This window comes from Ambystoma mexicanum, chromosome 8 (genome assembly GCF_040938575.1).
Source record: "Ambystoma mexicanum isolate Mex_15411 chromosome 8, UKY_AmexF1_1, whole genome shotgun sequence".
Classification (NCBI taxonomy): Eukaryota; Metazoa; Chordata; class Amphibia; order Caudata; family Ambystomatidae; genus Ambystoma; species Ambystoma mexicanum.
In genome coordinates, this window is record NC_090929.1 from 1,508,459,198 (window position 1) to 1,508,478,854 (window position 19,657).

Genomic DNA, 19,657 nt, shown 5'->3' on the forward strand with positions numbered 1-19,657 from the left:
GCCATTTTAGATTTTCGGCCGTGGATACTCGCCGAGCTCTAGGGCAAACGGTGAGAGGCATCCAGGTCTAATTTTTGGATTTACTGCTAGCAGGCAGTTATGCCTGCATTTCTGTGCTAGAACTTTGGACTTTTCTGAGTTTTGAGCTTCCTATGTCAAGTGTAAGTGAGGTGAAGGGCTGAAATGGCGGGGCCTGCTTAGCCCATTGTCTCCTTGGCTCAATTTTTGGGGCATCTGTACATGCAAGCACTATCTGTGCAGCTGAGGATTCGTCTTTCTTCATCCACTTCATCATCATTCCAAACTGCTGCAGCTGAGGACTTCTACATCTCATCATCCTCTTCATCATCATGTCCAGCTGCTGTAGAAGTGCAGGGGGTATTCTGTGGGGGTGACAGCCTTACCATCATCATTTTCACTCCCAGGTTGGACTTTTTCTTTTGCCTGTGTGGGTGTCAAGTCTGTGCTGTGGTGGTGGGAGTGAGTTGTGGCCAAAAGATCCACGCTGGGGTGCCTGTGTGCTCTAACCCATGAACGACCCTGGTGATCAGGACGGTGGGCAACCGGTGGACCAACATCAGCCTCCAGCCCAGCCACAACTTCTGGTGCAGCCTCAGGCCCAGCACCTCAGGCTCCACTGCCTCAAGTTCTACCAGCGGCACAACCTTCTGTTCAGCCGCCGCCTCCTGTCATGGCCCAAGCACAGGCCCCAGCGGCTCTGCAACCGATCCCCGAGTTCGATTTATCAGGCCCGTCTTCAAGTCTGGGGCTCAGATGGAAGAAGTGGGTGGACCGCCTTGATATGTGTTTCAGGGCTACGATGGAGACGGACGACGACAGCAAGCTGGCCACCATGCTTTATTCGGCCGGACCTGCAGTCCAGGAGATTTTTGGGTCCTTGCCACCAGGCGATGGTTCCTATGCGGCTGCGAAGACTGCCCTCCAGGCTCATTTTCTGCCCCTGGCCAATGCAGACTACGAAAGATGTGTAATGTTGTCCGCAAAGCAGGAGGATGATGAGACCCTGGACACTTTTTATGGCCGTCTCAGGCGCCTGTCATTGGCAAGTGCATGGGGTGATGCGGATGACATGATCCGTACGATGCTCATACAAGTGTGTTCCTCAGGCAAATTAAGACGGTAGGTGCTGAGGGAGCTCGGTACCACACTGACCCGTATCCTTCAGCTGGGACGCTGCCACAAAGTGTCCGAAGCACGGGCGTCCAGGATGGAGGCTGGCACACGTCCAGTCAAGACTGAGGTGTGTGCCATGTGGCGAGGTGGAAGAGGCACCAGAAGAACTGGATCTGGCCTCCGTGACGCAGGTGGAAGAGCGGGGGAGTCGTGCCAGAAGTGTGGGTATGACTTACCCCACCCTGCTGAATGTCCTGCGGCTGGTAAAACATGCTCCCGGTGTGGCCTGGCGGATCACTTCTCCCGAGTGTGCAAGGCGGCCCTGCCACTGATGGTGCCCAGAGGCCCGGTTCGGTCTGGATTCTTTCGTCAGAATCACCCGCCGAGTGTAGCTCAGGTTGGCCAGAGGGTCCTCCAGTGGAAGAAGAGGAGCAAGACGAAGAGAACATCTTCTTTGTATCAAGTGTTAGTGCCCTCCAATCGAAGGCCAGGCTGCAGCCAAGACGTATGGTGAAGGTTAACAAATCGCTGGTCCCGGTCCTCGTGGATACGGGTGCGTCAGTTAATGTGATGGCCCGTGAACATTATGATGCCATGGACATGCCTCACAAGCTGGTCAGCCCGAAGGCCCGCTTCTTTGCCTTCGGAGGGTTGGAACCTCTCCCGCTGGACTGTGCTTTTGTGGCAAAGGTAGAGCATGATGGCTCGCAGATCACTGCACGCTTCTATGTAACGCTGGTGAGCACAAAGCCTCTCCTGAGTTGCGCTGCAGCGGAAGCCTTCGGCATCGTCAGCTTCGCGTATTCTGTGTATCTCGAGGACATCAGCGACCTCCTGGACAAGTACGCTGCGTTGTTCAATGGAATTGGACAGATGACTGGTGACCCCGTGTGGCTTAACATAGATGAGTCGGTGCAGCCCATTGCCCTCAAACATCGGAGGGTGCCCTTTCATCTTCGGGAGCAGGTGGATAAAGAGTTGGACAATCTTGTGAACTTGGACATTGTCAAAGTACTCAAAAGGGACGAGGGTTTCAATCCCCTCTCCCGAACCACAGAAGCCGAATAGATCGACCCTCCCACTGTGGTTGGCACGGGTGTCTGATATTAACAATAGAGGGAACCACGTGGCAGCCAATGGGGGGAAGACAGAGTTAGGGAAAGGGGATGGATTGACAAAGGCAAGTTAGGGTAGAGAAAGATGCATATCGATGCAACAAACCTTATTCCTACACTCCTGTTCCTGTTACACTCTCCTATAACCTACACCTGGAATTCTACACATGGCATACCCAACATTGACCAAAGAAGATTATTGGTTGCACCTTGACTGACATAGCCCACTCCACCCGCTCAACGTAGACATAAAGTGCAGAAGCAGAATGGCACAAACAAGGGAATTCCCTGTCATGACGTAAACATAGACACATGGCCTCAAAATGGGCAAGCGTAAGCCGTAACACAAGAACAGAAATGTATTACATCAATGTTAATTACATGTAACATAAAGTTTCTGAATCACCATTCCACATGCTATAGGAGATTGAGCTGGCCATTGGTGAACCACGTGTGTACTTGTACATATCTCAGAACACCATATATTGTAAGCATTATTCAGCAGCTTCCGTATACTCAGAAACTCAATGGGCCAGAACCCTGAATCACCAGTCAGTCCACTTGATACATATACGGTGGAAATTATATTACTCAACGCTTAACTGAATGCTCGAACGCCTCATAAGGTCATCCGAGCCTGAAAACATGCAGCTTTGTGTGCCTGGTCGCTCCTAATCAGCATCGCGACCCAGGTTCTATGCAATGCGAAAATGCTAGCAACCAAAATGCAAATGAGCACTTATCTCAGTTCTCGGATGCCTTGTGAGGCCATCCGAGCTCAAAGGGATTTAGCGATGAACCCGGCCGCCTCTGTTTCTCACCGCCGCGACCAGGGTAATCTCCAGCATGGCTCCTCACACACGGAGTCTCCTACAAGGTCCAAGGAGTGATCCTGCCACGTGCGCCTCACCATCTAGTCCGGTCTCCCTGCTGCTGACGCCCGTGCATCATAACTTCAATCAACAGCACCGGAGCGATGGCTGTTGGCGGCTATATCCCCACCCCTTGATTATCTACAGCTGAGTGCTGGCGCGAAAACTGAACTACAATATCCCATTGCCTCCTGGGAAATGTGGTTTTTTGCTCATCGTTTCCACATAGCGCGCCTTCTAGTTACATAACCCTTCACTCTGACGGACATCATCGAGAAGGTGAAGGGTCCAACTCCGTGGGTCCCCCCAATTGTGGTGGCAAGGAAGCCGAAGCAACCTGATTCTGTCCGCATTTGTGTTGATATGAGGTTACCCAACAAGGCCATCGAGCGGGAGAGGCACCTCACTCCGTTTTTTTTTTTTAAAATTTATTTTTTATTTTCAAAGCCAAACAAAACACACAATATAACTGTTTCAGCATGTAAAGGCATCGTCAAACCATCACATTTCACCAAATATTCCCCCCGCCCCCCCCTCAAACTAGAGCCGGCTCATCCATATTATCGGCAGGAGCATTATCGGGTAGCGCAGTGCTTATGCACTCATCATCCGAATCCTCCGATTCGTTGTTTGTCTTCACCCCCCCTAGTGACCGCTTCAAACCAAACTACGGATTCCGCTTCCGACCATCTTAAGAGGTCTGCCCACCATAGTTCCACCCTAGGTCTTTGGGCCGCTTTCCAGCTCATAGCAATCCTGTGCTTGGCCAGGACATAAGCTAAATCTCTCATCTTGCTTATATGCTTTGAGTCCCGGGGTCTGGGAAAAAACCCGAGCATGCATGACCAGGCTGATCCACATCCAGCACCACTCCCCCCTCCAGCCAGTTTCGTTCGGACCTCCTCCCAGAATCTGTGCACCTCCGGGCAAGCCCAAAACATGTGTAGTAGCCCGGCCTCTATCTCCCCGCACCTGGGGCATTTCTGCGTAACCGAGCCTCCAAACCTTGCAATTTTACAGGGAGTCAAATAAGCCCTATGGGTGACATACAGTTGAAGTTGCTGGAGTCTCGCGTTCCGGGACACCTTTTTTATGGTACCTCTGGGCTCCCTCCCATTGCCCGTCTGTCATAGTTCCCCCCACCTCTTCTTCCCAATCCTGTCTCAATTGGAGCAACTCCTTCCCAGCCTTCGCTCTCAGGAGCTCGTATATCCTCGATATTTCGTGCCCACCCTCCGAAACATCATACATAGTTTCCAGGAAGGCATCGGGGTCCTCGGCTAGCCACCTCTCTCTAACCCGTTTCATGAGCCTAGCATCGGTTATATATTGGCCTCTATGTACCCCTGTCTCTTCTTGCAGCCTCTGAAAGCCCAATGCCTCCCCTTCCTGCCATATGTCCCCAAGGGTGGCCAAGCCCACCGGTTCCCAGTATTTACGGACCGACTAAAATAATTGGGAGTCGTTCCCACACAGCGCCACCAGTGGGGCCTGTTGGGATAGCGGTTCCGGATCACCCATCATTCTCCATGTTCTGTGCCAAAGCTCCCAGCCCAGCCTCAATAGCCGCCCCCTTCCCTTCAGTTTATCCCTGCTCAACCAGACCACTTCCCTCAAAAAGTATGGGGCTAGGTCTTCCCGCAATAGCCTGGCTTCTGCTGAATCCTCAGCCGAAAGGCACCTGGCCACATACAGCAGTTGCCCGCCAAATAATATAGTTCAACGTTTGGCAGGCCTATGCCCCCCTTATCACACAGGTTTTGGAGTTTCCACAGGGCTACCCTGTTTCTGGAGTTCCCCCCCACACAAAACCACTGCACACACTATGAAGTCTAGCGAATAGGTTCCTGGGAATCAAAAACGGGACATTCACAAAAAAATGCAAGAGTCTAGGCAGAACCACCATCTTGAGCAAGGCCGCCCTCCCCATCATGGTCGGGGGCAATCTGGACCAAAATACCATGCTGTTCTGGACCCCCTCTATTGCCTTCTCTGTATTATGTTTATGCTCCGCCTCAATCTTGTGGTAAATATTTATTCCCAGATACCTAAATGTCTGTCTGCCATGGAATTGGCAGGACAGGCAGCCTCTGCAATGGGACATTTCTATATCTGCTCAAGGGAAACAGACTAGACTTTCTAGGGTTCACAGATATGCCCGAGAGGGTGGCGTAGCAGTCCATCACCTCCAGCACATACTGCAGGTTCTCTTCTGGATAACGCAGATAAAGGAGCATGTCATCAGCATACAGTGATACCAGGTGTCTCCCACTTACTGTACTAATGCCCACCTCCCCATATTGCTGTCGCAGGTATATTGCCAACGGCTCAAGGCTAGTATATATAACATGGGTGACCAGGGACATCCCTGTCTGGTTCCCCTGCTGAGTTGCCAGATATCCGAGACCATGCATCCTGTTTTGACTCTCGCCGTCGGGGTGCTGTGCAACAATTGGACCCACCTGATGTATCCAGGTCCCATTCCGTATCCCCACAGGGCCGCTTTCAACCAAGGCCACCGCACTGAATCAAAGGCTTTGACCGCGTCTAATGACACGATAGCCAGCTCGCCCTATCTTCTTTAATGTGGTGTAGTCTCCTATGGTTATCAGTGATATTCCTGCCTGGGACATAGCCCGTCTGATCTGGGTGTATCAACTTGCCGATCACCCTCTTCAACCTATGAGCCAGCACTGCCGTAAGTATTTTACTGTCCTGGTTGAGCATGGACAAAGGTCTATAAGACCCACACTCCTCGGCTGGCTTACCTGGTTTCAGGAGTGGGATGATCATGGCCTCGCGGAGGGACAGTGAAAGTTCCCCCTGCTCATAGGCCTCGTTGAACATGGCAAGCAGTGGCTGAAGCAGCTCCTGCTTGTATGTCTTGTAGAACTCACTAGGCAACCCATCCGACCCAGGCGTCTTGCACGTGGGCAGATTCTGAATCACCACCTCCAGCTCATCCGAGGTAACGGGCGCGTCTAACTCGTCGCGTCTAGGTCATCCAGGGTGGGCAGCTCTATGTCCTCTAATGTGTCCAGTATGTCTTGGCACATATCCTCTCCAGTGTCCTCGTACAAGTGCCTATAATATTTGAGGAACTCCCCGTTTACCCCCTCTTCGGTGTTGCAGATGCGACCACCCTCATCTCGAATCTCCCTGATCATTGAACGGGGGGTCTCCCTCTTGTACAGCCAGGCCAGCAATCTGCCCGGCTTGTCGCCCCCTGCGTGGAGCCTCGCCGTATATTTCTTATAATTTAATCTACACAGCCTATCCCAGAGAGTACTGCAGGTCGACTGTAGATCCTTTATCTTAGTTCTGTTATCACGGGCAGCATCCACATGTCGCGTGAGGTCCTCCAGCTCCCTTTCCGTTTCTTGAAGTTCCCTTTCAATACCTCCCAGGAGCCCTTTAGACTTGGAAATGGCTACCCCACGCAAAGCACCTTAAAGGCCTCCCATAGCGTTCCGACAGAGCGTACGCTACCCGTGTTTATGTCAAAATATTCCTCAATGGCATCCCTCAGATCCTCCCGGAACCCCTCATCTTGCAGTGCCTCTGTCCTAAGGCTCCATGTCGGGATTCGCGGTCTGGGGGGCTGGTGTCGCCATTCTACCACCAAGGGCGAGTGGTCAGACAATACCCGGGCCTTATATTCCGCACCTACCATTTCTCCCACTATCTACGCCGCTACAAACACGTAATCTAGCCTTGTGTACAAGTCATGTGGCGCTGCATAGTGCGAATATTGCCTATCCATAGGATGCAGCCTTCTCCAGACATCCTCCAAGCCCAGGTCTACCAGCAACGTCCCAAGCGCTTTGGCAGCCGGTGACATTTTCCCCACCTTGTCAACTGACCTATCCATTTTGGGGTTCAGGGTGCAATTAAAGTCCCCTCCCCACACGACCGCGCCCCCAGCCAGGGGGCCAAGTTTGCCATAAAGGGACCTGAAATAGGCTGCAGTGTCGTGGTTGGGGGCATACAGATTTATGATATGCACTTCCCTGTTTTCCAGGAGCCCTGTTACTGTCACTATTCTGCCTTCCGGGTCTGACGCTGTACCAAGCACCTGGAACGGCACGTGCGGCGCCACCCAAGTGATTACCCCTCTGGTATACGCTGAGTATGTAGCTCCCACCACAGTACCCCTCCATTTTCTCCTGACCAACTCCAGCTTCTCCCTAGTAAGATGGGTCTCCTGCAGCAGGGCTATGTCAATGCGCATCCTCTTTAAGGACAGCATCACTTTATTACGTTTCAGATAGCTATTGAGGCCCCCGTACATTCCAGGTCACTATCCGGAGATTACCCGATGCCATCTATTCGGTCTGCTTCCCCCCCCTCTCTCTTTTATACTCCCCTTGATGGCACTCTTCTCGTTTCTCAGCCCTCTACTCCCGGCAATGCTCCCTTTTTAAAGGTTTGTTTTCCGACTCTTCCCTTTCCCTCCTCCAACAGTTTCCCCCCTGCCCCCCCTACCCTACGACAACAAATGCCCAGCTCCATCTCTGGATCTCAGGCCCACCCGCGTCTGGTCCTGTCTCGTGTTTGGTGACGCCCCACGGGGCCCTAGTTCTCAATCTAACAGTGACCGAACTAAGTAAACAACTAGTGGGGTCAAGGGGTGCCTCCCCGGAGCTCCCTATTGTCTATTGTTAGGAGAGTGCGTCCAGCGGGTCCAGCCGGCTCACTACTACCTCACTCCAATGGTTGACAACATCATTGCGAGGTGCAGGGTGCTCCGTTTCACTCCACACTCGATCTCCCGGCCGGCTACCATCAAGTAGTCCTACACCCGGAGTCAAGGTACATTACTACAGTCACCACCCACCGGGGGCTCTATCGCTATAAGAGGCTCAGTTTTGGTATATCATCAGCGGCTGAGGTATTTCAGAATATCATCCGGGGTGCCCTCGCTGATCTGGAGGGCGTCTTAAACATTAGTGATGATATCCTAGTGTTTGCCAGGACTGAGGCCGACCACCTGCGCAGGCTAGCAAGGACATTTGAAAGGCTGCAGTCGCTTGGCCTCACTTTCCACAGGTCGAAATGTGAATTTCTGCGCCCGTCCGTTGAGGTCTTTGGATTTGTTTTCAAGGAGGGGGCGTGTCGCCGGACCCAAGGAAAGTCCAGGACATTAAGAACGCTCAACCACCCGAATCTGTGTTCGATGTGAGGAGCTTTCTCGGCATGGTGACTTAATGTGGCCGTTTCATCCAAAACCTTGCCTCGAGATCGGAGCCACTGAGGGCCCTTACAAAGAAGGACACAAGCTGGCACTGGGGCCCACTTGAACAAGCTGCTTTTGATATCAGGAGTGTGCTGACGACACCATGGCTTTTTTGGATCCAGCTCTGCCGTCGGATATCGTTGTGGACGCTAGTCCTTTTGGCCTGGGGGCTGTTCTAACACAAGTGGATTGGGACGGTGGCGTCCGTCCGGCGGCCTATGCCAGTAAGGCGCTGTCAGATACGGAACAGCTGTACTCTCAAATCTAACGAGAGGCACTGGTGGTGTTGTGGGGCTGCAGGCATTTCAGGCTCTATGTCCTGGGCCGCCCGGTGACTGTCGTGACAGACCACAAACCTCTGCTTCCAATCTTGGCTGGGTCATCATCCAAGCCACTGGCAAGGATAGAGAGGTGGATGCTGGCGCTCCTGGAATATGGGGTCACTCTGGTGTATCGGCCTAGGGTGAACAACGTAGCAGACTACCTGTCCAGGCACCCAAGTGTGCGTGGAGGGGAGAACCAGGACACATGTGCAGAAGAAGCGGACAACCATGTTCGCATATGGTGGAAGCGGCGACCCCGAATGCCATGCCCCTTGAAGATCTGGAAGCGGCAGCGGCGCAGGACGAATGTTTCCGGATCCTGAAGCAGGCCATGCAGCAGGGCTCATGGAAAACTGTGCTGGAATCCCTGGCTGGGCGCACCCAGGAGGCTAAGATCGGACTCGAGCAACTCTGGAGGGTGAGGGAGGAGCTGTCGTTTTCGGCCTCTGGCCTGCTGCTGAGAGGTGACCGGATTGTTGTGCCCCAGTCGAAGGTCAAAGAGGTGATCTCCCTGGCCCACCATGGACACCAGGGCGTTGCGAAAACAGGCCAGACTGCGGCTCAAAGTGTGGTTCCCCGAACTGGAACGCAGGGTTGATGACTTTGTGGTGGCCTGTGTCTGGTGTCAGGGGGCCTCCCCTCTGCAAAGAGAACTGGCGATGGAGGCGATGCCTAGGGGTACACGGCCCTGGGAAGTGGTGCACGCGGACTTTGGATCAACAATCTTTGGTACCCACTTCCTGGTGGTCGTGGATGAATACTCTCGGTACCCGGAGGTGGAGTTTATGGAGTCGGTGGCGTTCGAACATGTGGTGGTCGCCATCGAAAAGGTGTTTGCAGCCCACGGATTCCCCCACACATTGTGCTCTGACAACGGGGCGCCGTTCCAAAGTGAGCGGTTCTCTGAACTGATGGAAGGGTACGGGGTACAGCACAGGAAAGTTACCCCGCTATGGCCGAGGGCCACTGGGGAGGCCGAGAAGCTGATGAGGACACTGAACAAGAACTTCAGAATAGCCCAGGGCCAGTGTCTGCAGAGAGCCCTGTACCAATTCCTGCGGGTGTATCGCACCACCCCCCCATACATCCACTGGCGTGGCGCCCGTGGAAACATGTTTAAGCGGTGCCCACGTGGACTGCTGCCTGAGGTGGGGGGAGAAGGAGCCTGGGGTGATCGATGACCAGCAGGTTGAGATGGACCGCTGGGTGCGGATCCAGCAGGAGAATGTGCGGCGAGGGCTGCGTCCGCAGCAACTGGAGCCGGGGGATGAGGTACTCATCAGGAACAGGCATCCCCACGGGAAACTATCTCCCCTACGAACCTGAGCCGCTCGATGTGGTGGCCGTCAAGGGGTCCATGTTAATCGCCTCAGACGGGAGGTCGGCGGTTACCCGGAATGTGAGCTTCAAGAAGCTAGGGGACCCCAGGACTGAACCTCCCCTGGACCCAGACTTGACGGAGGTACCTGAGGATGGAGGAGGCCCATCATTAACACCCGTGTCCCCCGCCCGGGGATTGCCATCGGATGGACTCCCCGTGCCGGAGGTAAGCGGGAGGTACCCCCAGAGGGCTGGGCGAGGGGAAACCCACTTACCTCAGCGACTACGTTCTGGGGCATGTATCATGAGTGGCCATTGGGTCATAGTGCTATTTAAGAGGATCCAGGGCGGTCAATAAAGGGGTGTGTTGGGGATATTGTGAAGTTTGATTCATATGTTGTGTGATTAGTTTGTTAGAGTAACAACGTTGTGTTGTTTGTCCTCATGAAAAAGGAGGAGTGTGGCGCGGTTCCTTTAATGGAAGCGCACGCGGCGGCGTGACGTTGCACGGCGCCCCGTGTATTATAAATGGGGCGTTCCTGGCCACGGCAGTGCGACTGGGAAGCCCGAGCAGTACGCAATGTCTCAGTGTCCTTTTCATCTGCTTGGGGGGTTACGGGGACTGCAAGAGGGGGCTCTGGAAACCTCCCAATACTCAGCATCCTACTGCAATACTTTGTAAATCCGCTGCTGGACTACGTTATTAGTTCTGCACAATATCCATGGCTTAAAGTTCAGCATCCATTGAAGACATTGCATCCGAGGCTACAGATTTTCTTGTTGTCGGCGGCCTTTAACAGTCCTTATTCAGAGCTCTCAATTTTCCAAACTCATGCAATTTTGTTTTTTTTCCATTTTAAATATGACCGCAATTGCAAGGGTTTGAACAAACGAGGCTAGATGTGTTTTCATGTATATAACCGGGGAAAGCAAGATGTAAAATGTTGGAAATGTGCTGTATTATGTAAAAGCTATAATTTACTAGAGGCAGTATGTTTCCTCTGAAAGACCTTTCAAATAACGCTTTCACCACCCATTAACTTCGTTGTAAACGCACGTGTTACTAGCTTTTAATCACCTGCAGTCGTGTAAAACCCTTTCCCAGAAACAAAAGAAGCTGTTTGCAACGTGCGATACTGCGCACTGCCAGCCATGGTGCAAATTGCAGGTAGCCCGGTTTCTGCTACTTCCAGTTGCAAATCAGGGGTTTTGGACACTGGAGTACGCGGTCCCAGCAGGAAAATAAGCATAGTATACTGGTTAAATAAAAGTACACACTGAAACCAATAAAATCCGATTGTCACCAATGGCTGGCAAGCACTCGTATTTCCTCCATGGCAGTTCATTTCTTTATAAAAACGCTATATGCCAGCAGCCCGATCCAGTACAAAGACATCCCAACCATTCTACCTGGACTGAACTCTTCACAGCTGGAGACCTGGCTCTGTAAAAATTCCAATCAATTCAATATACTCCAATTATATAAATGTATTCAGAGGCTAAACAAATCAGGCCGGTCGTTTTTTCAACAAAACCCATTTGGAAAGGATTCTGCTTGATACAGCGTCAATTGAGAAGCTTCTCAGTTGTGAAAGAAAATGAATACAGAATTGATTTACCTTTTTAAAAAAATCAGGAAGCGAATCAATGTAGTACATGCCAGTTACGTGTGCTTATAGAATTCCCTGCTGCTATTCAGGGGAAACCATACGATCATAACAGTCGTGGGCATACAAGAAGTCCATTACGGTCTGGGTCTGGGCGCTGGCAACAGCGCTAATGGGATGGAACAAGTGGTGCCTGGCGCTGTCTGCGCAGACGTTGGGGGACGAGCTTGAGCCCCGAACACTCTAGTCCAGGCAGGCACAGTGGCGCTGCCCCTTACTGAGGAGGAGCTGGCCCTTTGTTTTAAATAGTTTCTGTTTAAAATGCAAGCTCCACAATGCAGGGATCGCTGGGGATTACAACCCTTACACTAGTACCAAGAACACCAGACACAAGCTCCAAAACAGACTCAATGTGGGGGGCGAGGGGGAAATGGCTACTGTGCCGAAAAAATTACATACTGCAGAACCAATCACAGCCTACTAACATACAGCATATCTAATCAGGTACTAACGTCAGAAAACACTAGACACCCACACGCAAGTAGTGGACATTTTCGAACAATATATTTGAAATCTGTAGTAAATATTTTTTAAAGCATCAATCTAGTCAAACTACTTTTTAACAACATTAACACATGGTTACCGCCATGTTGGAAGTAAACCCTGCTGACTACTTTACCACACAGTAGAAAATTAGCCAAAGAGTGCAAAAAGGGGTGTGTTTTTCCCACAGATGGGTCGACATGGGAGGAAAATCCTATTGATTTAACTTGGAGATGGGCGTAAATGGGTGGGACATATTGTCCAAACACACATCCATCCTCAATTGCCAACCTGCATTGAAAAGCATTGCAACAAACCTGCACCCAAAGCCCCTATTTCAAGCTCTCATGTTAAAGCTCTTATAATAGTTTTGGCTTTATAGGTAGCGCTTTCAGCGCCACCTAATAGCCAAAACTAAAAAGAGGTTAAACCAAACCCCTTCGATTGTAGACCAATAGCCTGCTCCAAGCAGATAGCAACATTTTCACTTCCCTCATTTTAAGTTTTAGGCCATCTTGATTGTTGAATGTCCTCTTGTATGTGATTTAAGGACCAGATTTTTTAAATCGGATGTTTCAGGATTATTATAACTGCTGAGAATTTGTGGAGAGCCCTTTTCGATTGTCAAAGAATTTCGGTGAATATAGCCATGGTGAAATTTATGCAATCCTTAAATCTGCTTGAGGGAATGCCAAAAAAACAAGATTTCACAGCTAATGTTTAATTATGATATCATTATATTGCTTCGATGATAGAAATCCATCTGTATAGTGTTCCAATTTTATTGTATTTTTTATAACTTTTAATTATGAGATGTACATTTAATGAATATGTTGTATGTAAGATATTTGAAATTTGCTTTGATCTTGTTTTTTTTTTCTTTTATATGATGTAACATTTGAAAGACTGTTTAAATTCAGCTATAACAAAAAAGACAAATTGGGTTCCAAAGAGGGTTAAGCGCATCACATGATGGGCAAATTGTCGTCTGCACACACAAACTTACATTGCAAAAAGCCCCTTCTCTCTTTGTCTTGCGTAGATTTATCGCTTACCTTCGACATGCTGAACAGAAGTCTGTTCTGGCATAAATCGAAATCTTGGGGTCTCTCTGTAGGACTCATGAACATTCTTGTAAGACTAAACCTACAGGGCACATACTGTTGGGGAGAATTCTCAGAAATGTGCCAATTCCTCCCACCTTAGAGACCGCCAGCTCTTTTGCTACACTTTGGGACTTTGATCTTTTCAATTCAGTGTGTTTTCTGTTTGTTTCTTATGGTTATGGAGTCTAACAAACTCCATAGGCATCATCTTTAATAATTGTGTCCCAAAGCACCTTCAGTGCAGTGACACAGGAAAGTCTTCCAGATTTCCCAAGGTTTAAATACCTTCTCTGGGATAAACTACTGTTTCCCAGAGCAGTAAAGTGAAATTGACTTTACTAGGCCCAGCATACACTATCTTACAATAGGAGGGGTTACTTAGTATCCCCTTTGTCTAGCTTCTTATATAACATGGTTAGCCTTTCCTCACTGAATGGCTGGTGGCAGTGGTTTCGTTCTGAACTACCGTGGTTTGCATTTACCGCAACTGTTTGCGGCTCCGGTAAAGCAACCGCGGGAGCCATCTTTTTGAAAATGGCGCAGAGCCATCTTTGATAAACGGCCCCCGGTCTTCTTTTTTTGCCATATCTTTGTGGAAATGTCCTTCTAGAAGGTTTCTCTGCGCGCCAAACCAGGTTTGGTCTCTTTGTTCATTTTGCCTTTGGAGGGGTTCTGAGTGAAACCCGCCTCTGGCTCCACAGTGTCTGGGGTAGGCAGGAAGTGAGGGAGGTGCTCGAAACTCCCTGTGCTTGGTTTCCTAGGAGACCCAAATGCACTCTGTGATTGGCCAGGACAGCCACCCTGCTGGGTGCGTGACAGCTAGGCTGGAATGAATAGGAGAGAACTGAATAAAAGTTGAGTCTTCTGGCTTGGAAGGCAGAGTTGATGACTGGACGAAGGAACCGAAGAAGAGCTTGAAGAGGAGGCCTGCTGCAACTCCTAGATCGTTTATTTGCCAGGTGAAGCCCTGCTGCAGTGCCAACTTGCCAAGTTCACATCTACAGAGAATCCTCGGCAAGGACGACTTCTCCCTTTTTGAGTTGGTGGGACCAATCAACTCCAAAGTAAGCCACCTGGACATCCAATCTCAGAGCTGGTTGAATTTCCAGAGTTGCTGCTGGAAACCGTAGAGCCAGGGAGAGAAACACCAGATTGTGTGCGTTGCTTTTAAGCTGGCCTACAGCTTTTGGAAGATCCTCCGGACTCCCAAGAAGCAGGACTGACCAAGCTTGAGCCCCCTCAACAGAGTGCGGGACCCCAGAAGCAAGGAAAGACCACCTCAACAGCCAGTAACTGCATTGTTGCTATTTGCGGTGGTTGCAAGGAGCTGAAACGCGAAACAGTAACTGAAAGTGAAGTTTGCCAGTTGCAGTTTTTGCAAGTGCATTGCAGGAGTCCCCGGACATCCTCCCTCTTGTCCCCACGACTGAGGCCCGGGAACAATGAGATCTGCAGAGCTGCACAGGAACAGAAGTAATCAGCTGCATCTTTTCTTCCTTGCTAAGGTACTGTAAAACACATCTAAGAGAACTTGCCTTACTGTGGAAGTGCTTGTAACTTCTGCAACTCACAGGTCTGATCAGCTTGTGGCCTGACATTTTGATTCTTTTTTTTAATTTTTTTTATATCAAAGACTCCCAAGTACTTGGGCAAAGACTTTTCCATTTACTTACCAGAAGTGCTTCATCCTATACAAGACCTTTGCCTATTGACTTTGGCTTAGCCTATTGAATTGTATGACTCTTCTAAGAGGATCTGAAAGTATTTGCCCTGCTTAAGAATTTTGGTGATCTCTTGTGTTCTAATAACCTTTGCCTTTTACCAACTTTTAAGAGTGTTCTGAATGCCAACAGTAAGATACTCACTTAAGACTTATTGAGTCACACCTAGCCTGCCGCAAGGCTATCAAAACCAGGCTCTTTGTCTGAATTGCCTCTCCGTGCACTAGGAATCTGAAACTATCAGTCATTTCCTACATCTGTGCTTGCTACTGTGTAACCATGAGACCTCTGGTCACCTGTCGAAGTCCGTTCATCTTCTGTAACGGCGCCTCAATGCCTCATGGGCTGCAAATGCAAATAAATAAAATAATATTAATGTAATGTCCCCAGCACCCTTGTTGTTCAAGTCACCTGTGGGTGTAGGTTGTGTCTGTGGGCCATCCCAAAAGGGTCTTGTCTGATTCAGAAACTCGGTGTACAGTATTGAAGTGTATCAGTGTTACTATTATATTGCTCCCTTCTAAAGAAGGCTTTATAACTGACTGATAAATAAATGAATAATTGTTTATGCAAGAAACCTTGAGTGTAAGAGTTTATTTGAATAAATGTAACTGTGGATCTTTGTGTTACTCCAATACTGCTCACATTTCCCCTCTTGAGATAAGCCTGGCTGTTCAACACGCTACCAAAACTGTGTACCACAAGCTTATACCAAAGGTTGGGTTGCCTATACCTGTAGTCATAGTTGTTTGTAGTGTTCCCAGAGGGTACTGCATTCAAACTTTGCCTAACACAGACGGGGATGCATCTTTGTTCTGTGTTTGTTTAAAAACAAAAAAGAATAAATACAAATCTATATCTCTTCCCAACATTGGACGAGGCTGCCTTCGTATCTCCGAACATGAGTGGGGTGAAGTTTTGCTGGCTGCCTTATGCAGATGATGTAATTCTATTCACTAACACGCAGATTGGTTTTCAAAGACTACTTATGGCATTTTATGGTTTATAGTATGCCTATTGAGCTGATCATAAATGCCTCAAACTAAAATCTGGCTTTCAACAGGAAGGAAACCCATTGGTTTTACATGGCACATAGATAATAAACTGGAAATAGTCGATGAGTTAAAATACCTAGGCTTTCTTATCTCCACCAGGCCTAGCAAAGACTTGATATTGAATAAAATCAGAAACAAGGCTGCGTTGTTAGACAAACAAATGAGGCGCATCAACTACAAATATGGGAAATTCTATATAATCCGTTCATCAAATTTTATGAGGGGAAGGTAATGCCTAATTTATTGATTAGGAATCCATCACCTTCCAGACAATGTAGATTTTAATTCCATTGTGGGGTTTATTTTGCATAAGGTATTGTCTTTACCAAATTGTGTGGCCATTCCAATAATTCGATTTGAGCTGGGCCTGGTGTCACTTAACATGAGACTCTTCATTTTTTGAACTCCCTCCCCCATTCATTCTTTTTTTTGTTTAGATCTTAAAGGACAGTTTCTTGAGGATTCAAATATTTATGTTTCCAATTCCAAGTGCACACCAGATTGAAATCTATAGACTGTCGACCAGTACCCCCAAACCTGTGAGATCTATACAAATCCAGGAAATATGGGTCAAATTACTGATGCAATGGCACCTAACCCCCCAAGAATTCATAGGATTTACCCTACTGTTTCTAGATTGTGCTGTAGGGTACGTGGGATGGAGAGAACCTGGAGTTGCATATGCCCACATATTCAAACATTCTGGGTGAGTGATCCAGGAGGCAGTAGAGGAAACACCGGGGGCCGAGGAGCATGAGACTCTTGGGCCTAGTGTGAAATCTTATTTTTCCTGTAATTTGCTTTGTGAAAGAAGATATCTCATTGAAGAACTGGAAGGGATAGAACATTGTCATTTGAAGAAACTGTTTGGGACGGACCAGGGGGCGGGGGCGGAGGCGGACCAGGGGGAAAGGAAAATAATTTCTTGTTGAAGTGTTTTGAAATATTAATAAAAGTTTACATGGCAAATTGAGTGGGGGGGGTCATGTCATCTTAATTTACTGGTGGTCAGTTTGTGTAAATAAAGTCTTGTGAGATCGTTTTGTTATTCATTAGGGAGTACAGAACCCTTTATAAAGTCATGGTATTGAAAACATGGTTCTCGATTAATGTTCAGAACTGTATGTGAAAAGGTACTCTATTCCCTTGTTTAGGATCATACAACTATGACAATTTGATATCTTTCAAATAAAGCCCTGTCAATTTCTTTTTAGTAGCACTGGTGTAATTTCAAGATCTGAACCTCTCAATGTTTCTTTTGATGTTCTCAGCTTTGGAACATGTCCTTTGAGGAAAGTTTTCCACGAGGAGGGACGCAAAAGAAGCCCAAGGAAACAGAAACGCACAAGAGTCCTGTAGATCGTGATAACTTGTTTAATGTGAGTAACGTGAGAAAATGCAATCCACCAAAGTTGGTTAACTGGGGATGTTTGTAAACACGTTTTTATATGATGTTTTTCTAGATTTTCAAAGGACTGTTTCTTGAGTGATAACTCACTTTTAGGCCTCGTCAAATCAACTGTACACCACCCTGTACATCATTGTGGTTTAATGTGGTGTGAAATACATTTTTGGGTAGCTGAAAGTAGAAAGTGCTGGTGCAGTCTAAGTTGTGTGGGGTTTTTGATTTTTTTTTTTTTTTTTTTTTTTTTTTTTTTTTTTTTATTTAATGGATTTTGGGAAGGAATCTTCACTTGACTCTTTAAGGGTGAACGTGGTTAACCGGATTTTCTAGAGGAGAATTCCAAAATGCACAGTGTATCCTGTCTGGTCCATGCTGGGAAGGATGAGTGATAGTTCTTAAAGGTACAGAGCTTGCCTAAACACGATTTTTGGGAGTTTAGAGTTCACCTGCACTCTGTGACCAACCAAGAGCAGTAAGCCCCAACACCCTATTTTCTTGTTTGTTGGATTTGAATTGAGCCAGTTTGGCCTTTGCACCAATAGGCATTGTTGATGGCGTATGGACTATTTAATTTCATACTTTGTTTCTCTGGAAGTTATTGGTGGAATTTCGGAGCTGCTGCTGTTTGCTCTGATCAGTTTATTTTGGGAAATATAATCTATAAAAGCAGACAAAACACCTGTGTTACAGTCCATAAAATAGGATCTCGTCAACGTAATGATGTAAAAATACACATTTCTACATCCCAATATTAAATACTAGTATAATACCCAAAGTCCTACAAATCCTAGTATTCACGAGGAGTCCCTGCTGTCAAGGTGGCTGTTGCTTGCTGGGAGCGGCATTCATGATGGGAAAGATGTGGCTGGCAATATTTTTAATGTGGAGCCAATGTGGGGACGTGGTGAGGGAGGAGAACCCTTGTAGGGTTTGCTTGGCCGGTGCTGGAAAGGTGCACGTTTGTGTGCTACTGGACAGCTGCACCACTGTGTTGCCTACCTGGGAGGCAGAGGAGGAACAGAGACCAAGATTTGCAGCAGTCTGAAGAGATTACTGGCTTTGTTCTGAAGCAGACCGCTGCAAGGGCAAAGGTGGTGTTGGATCTGCTGTCTAAAAGCAGGGAACATATTTGTTAACGTATCTCCCCCATACTTTGGCGAACATGTTACCTGAAAAGTGTGCCTGTAAGTCGCAACTTGGTGCTGGTGGCTTCCACACAGGACATTTGACTGGGTGTCTGCCCTCCATCTGTGACCTTTTTGCGTGTATTATGCACCTATTGTGATGACTTGCCTTGTTATAGTTGCCCCATACCTTGTTTCTGTCCTTGGCCTCACCCATTATCTTCCCTGTGCCATCCATGAATATTGTGCACCCAAGGTTCTTCAGTTTTGTGGGGTGTTAGGATGGATTTCTAGAATCTGGCCTAGTGAACAGATTTTAGGAGGCCACCCTCGTTCTAGTGAACAGGGTTGGGGGTCGAAATTAAGATTAGACGAGCAGGAGCTAAAAGCAGCTCCTGGGTATCCAGCATTAACCAGGAGCTACCACTGGGCAACTAAGGAGCTAGTACATAGTGTTCCGCAAACCTAACTGCAACAGAAGCTGCAAACTTAACATTTGGCTTATTTATTAAGACCCCTTATTCTTCAAATGTCATATAGATGTGTCCTAATGCTTATTTGTAGAATGTCCCAAATGTACAAAGTTAAATTTGCATAGGTGTTTGCTTGGCATCAGATGATGGGAAATCCAAAAGTAGCTCCTAGTAACTGTTTGTGCCATGCTAACCAGGCTCTGGTAGGCTACAAGCAGGAGCTAAATAGCTCCCAGCTCCCCCCAATTTTGAACCATGGGGGTACTCTGGGAGGTTAGACAATACCCAGTCAAGGTAAACTTGGAGAGCGTGAGTGGGGTTAGGGGCCCTCAATGAGTCCACACAATATAAGACTGTCATGTATACAAATGTTAATTCTAGGCCTTAACGCATAATTAAAAGGAGAAACTAGCAGTGATATTATTGCATAATACTCAATAATAAACATGTATACATTCACCAGACGGTCTTAAAATGCATTTAAATGACCTAATCAACACAAGAGCTAAGTTACTGCAGCACAGAAGGAACCAAGTCACAAGTGAATTTCCCTAACTTCAGCAGTCCAGTTCATTAGAAGAATTGGGGCATTGTGCCCTGAAGTCCCAGGAGCCACAATGCTT

At 48.2% G+C, this 19,657-nt stretch overlaps 1 protein-coding gene across 1 annotated transcript in view; it reads left to right on the forward strand.

The window, feature by feature from the left end:
- The window catches only part of PDCD11 (programmed cell death 11), a 1,291,633-nt gene that overhangs the window by 3,541 nt on the left and 1,268,435 nt on the right, over positions 1-19,657 (forward strand). Inside the window, exon 2 of the mRNA XM_069611704.1 lies at positions 17,304-17,411. Coding sequence (XP_069467805.1) covers positions 17,313-17,411 — 99 coding nt within the window. The 5' untranslated portion in view covers positions 17,304-17,312. The remainder of the gene's footprint in view (positions 1-17,303; positions 17,412-19,657) is intronic.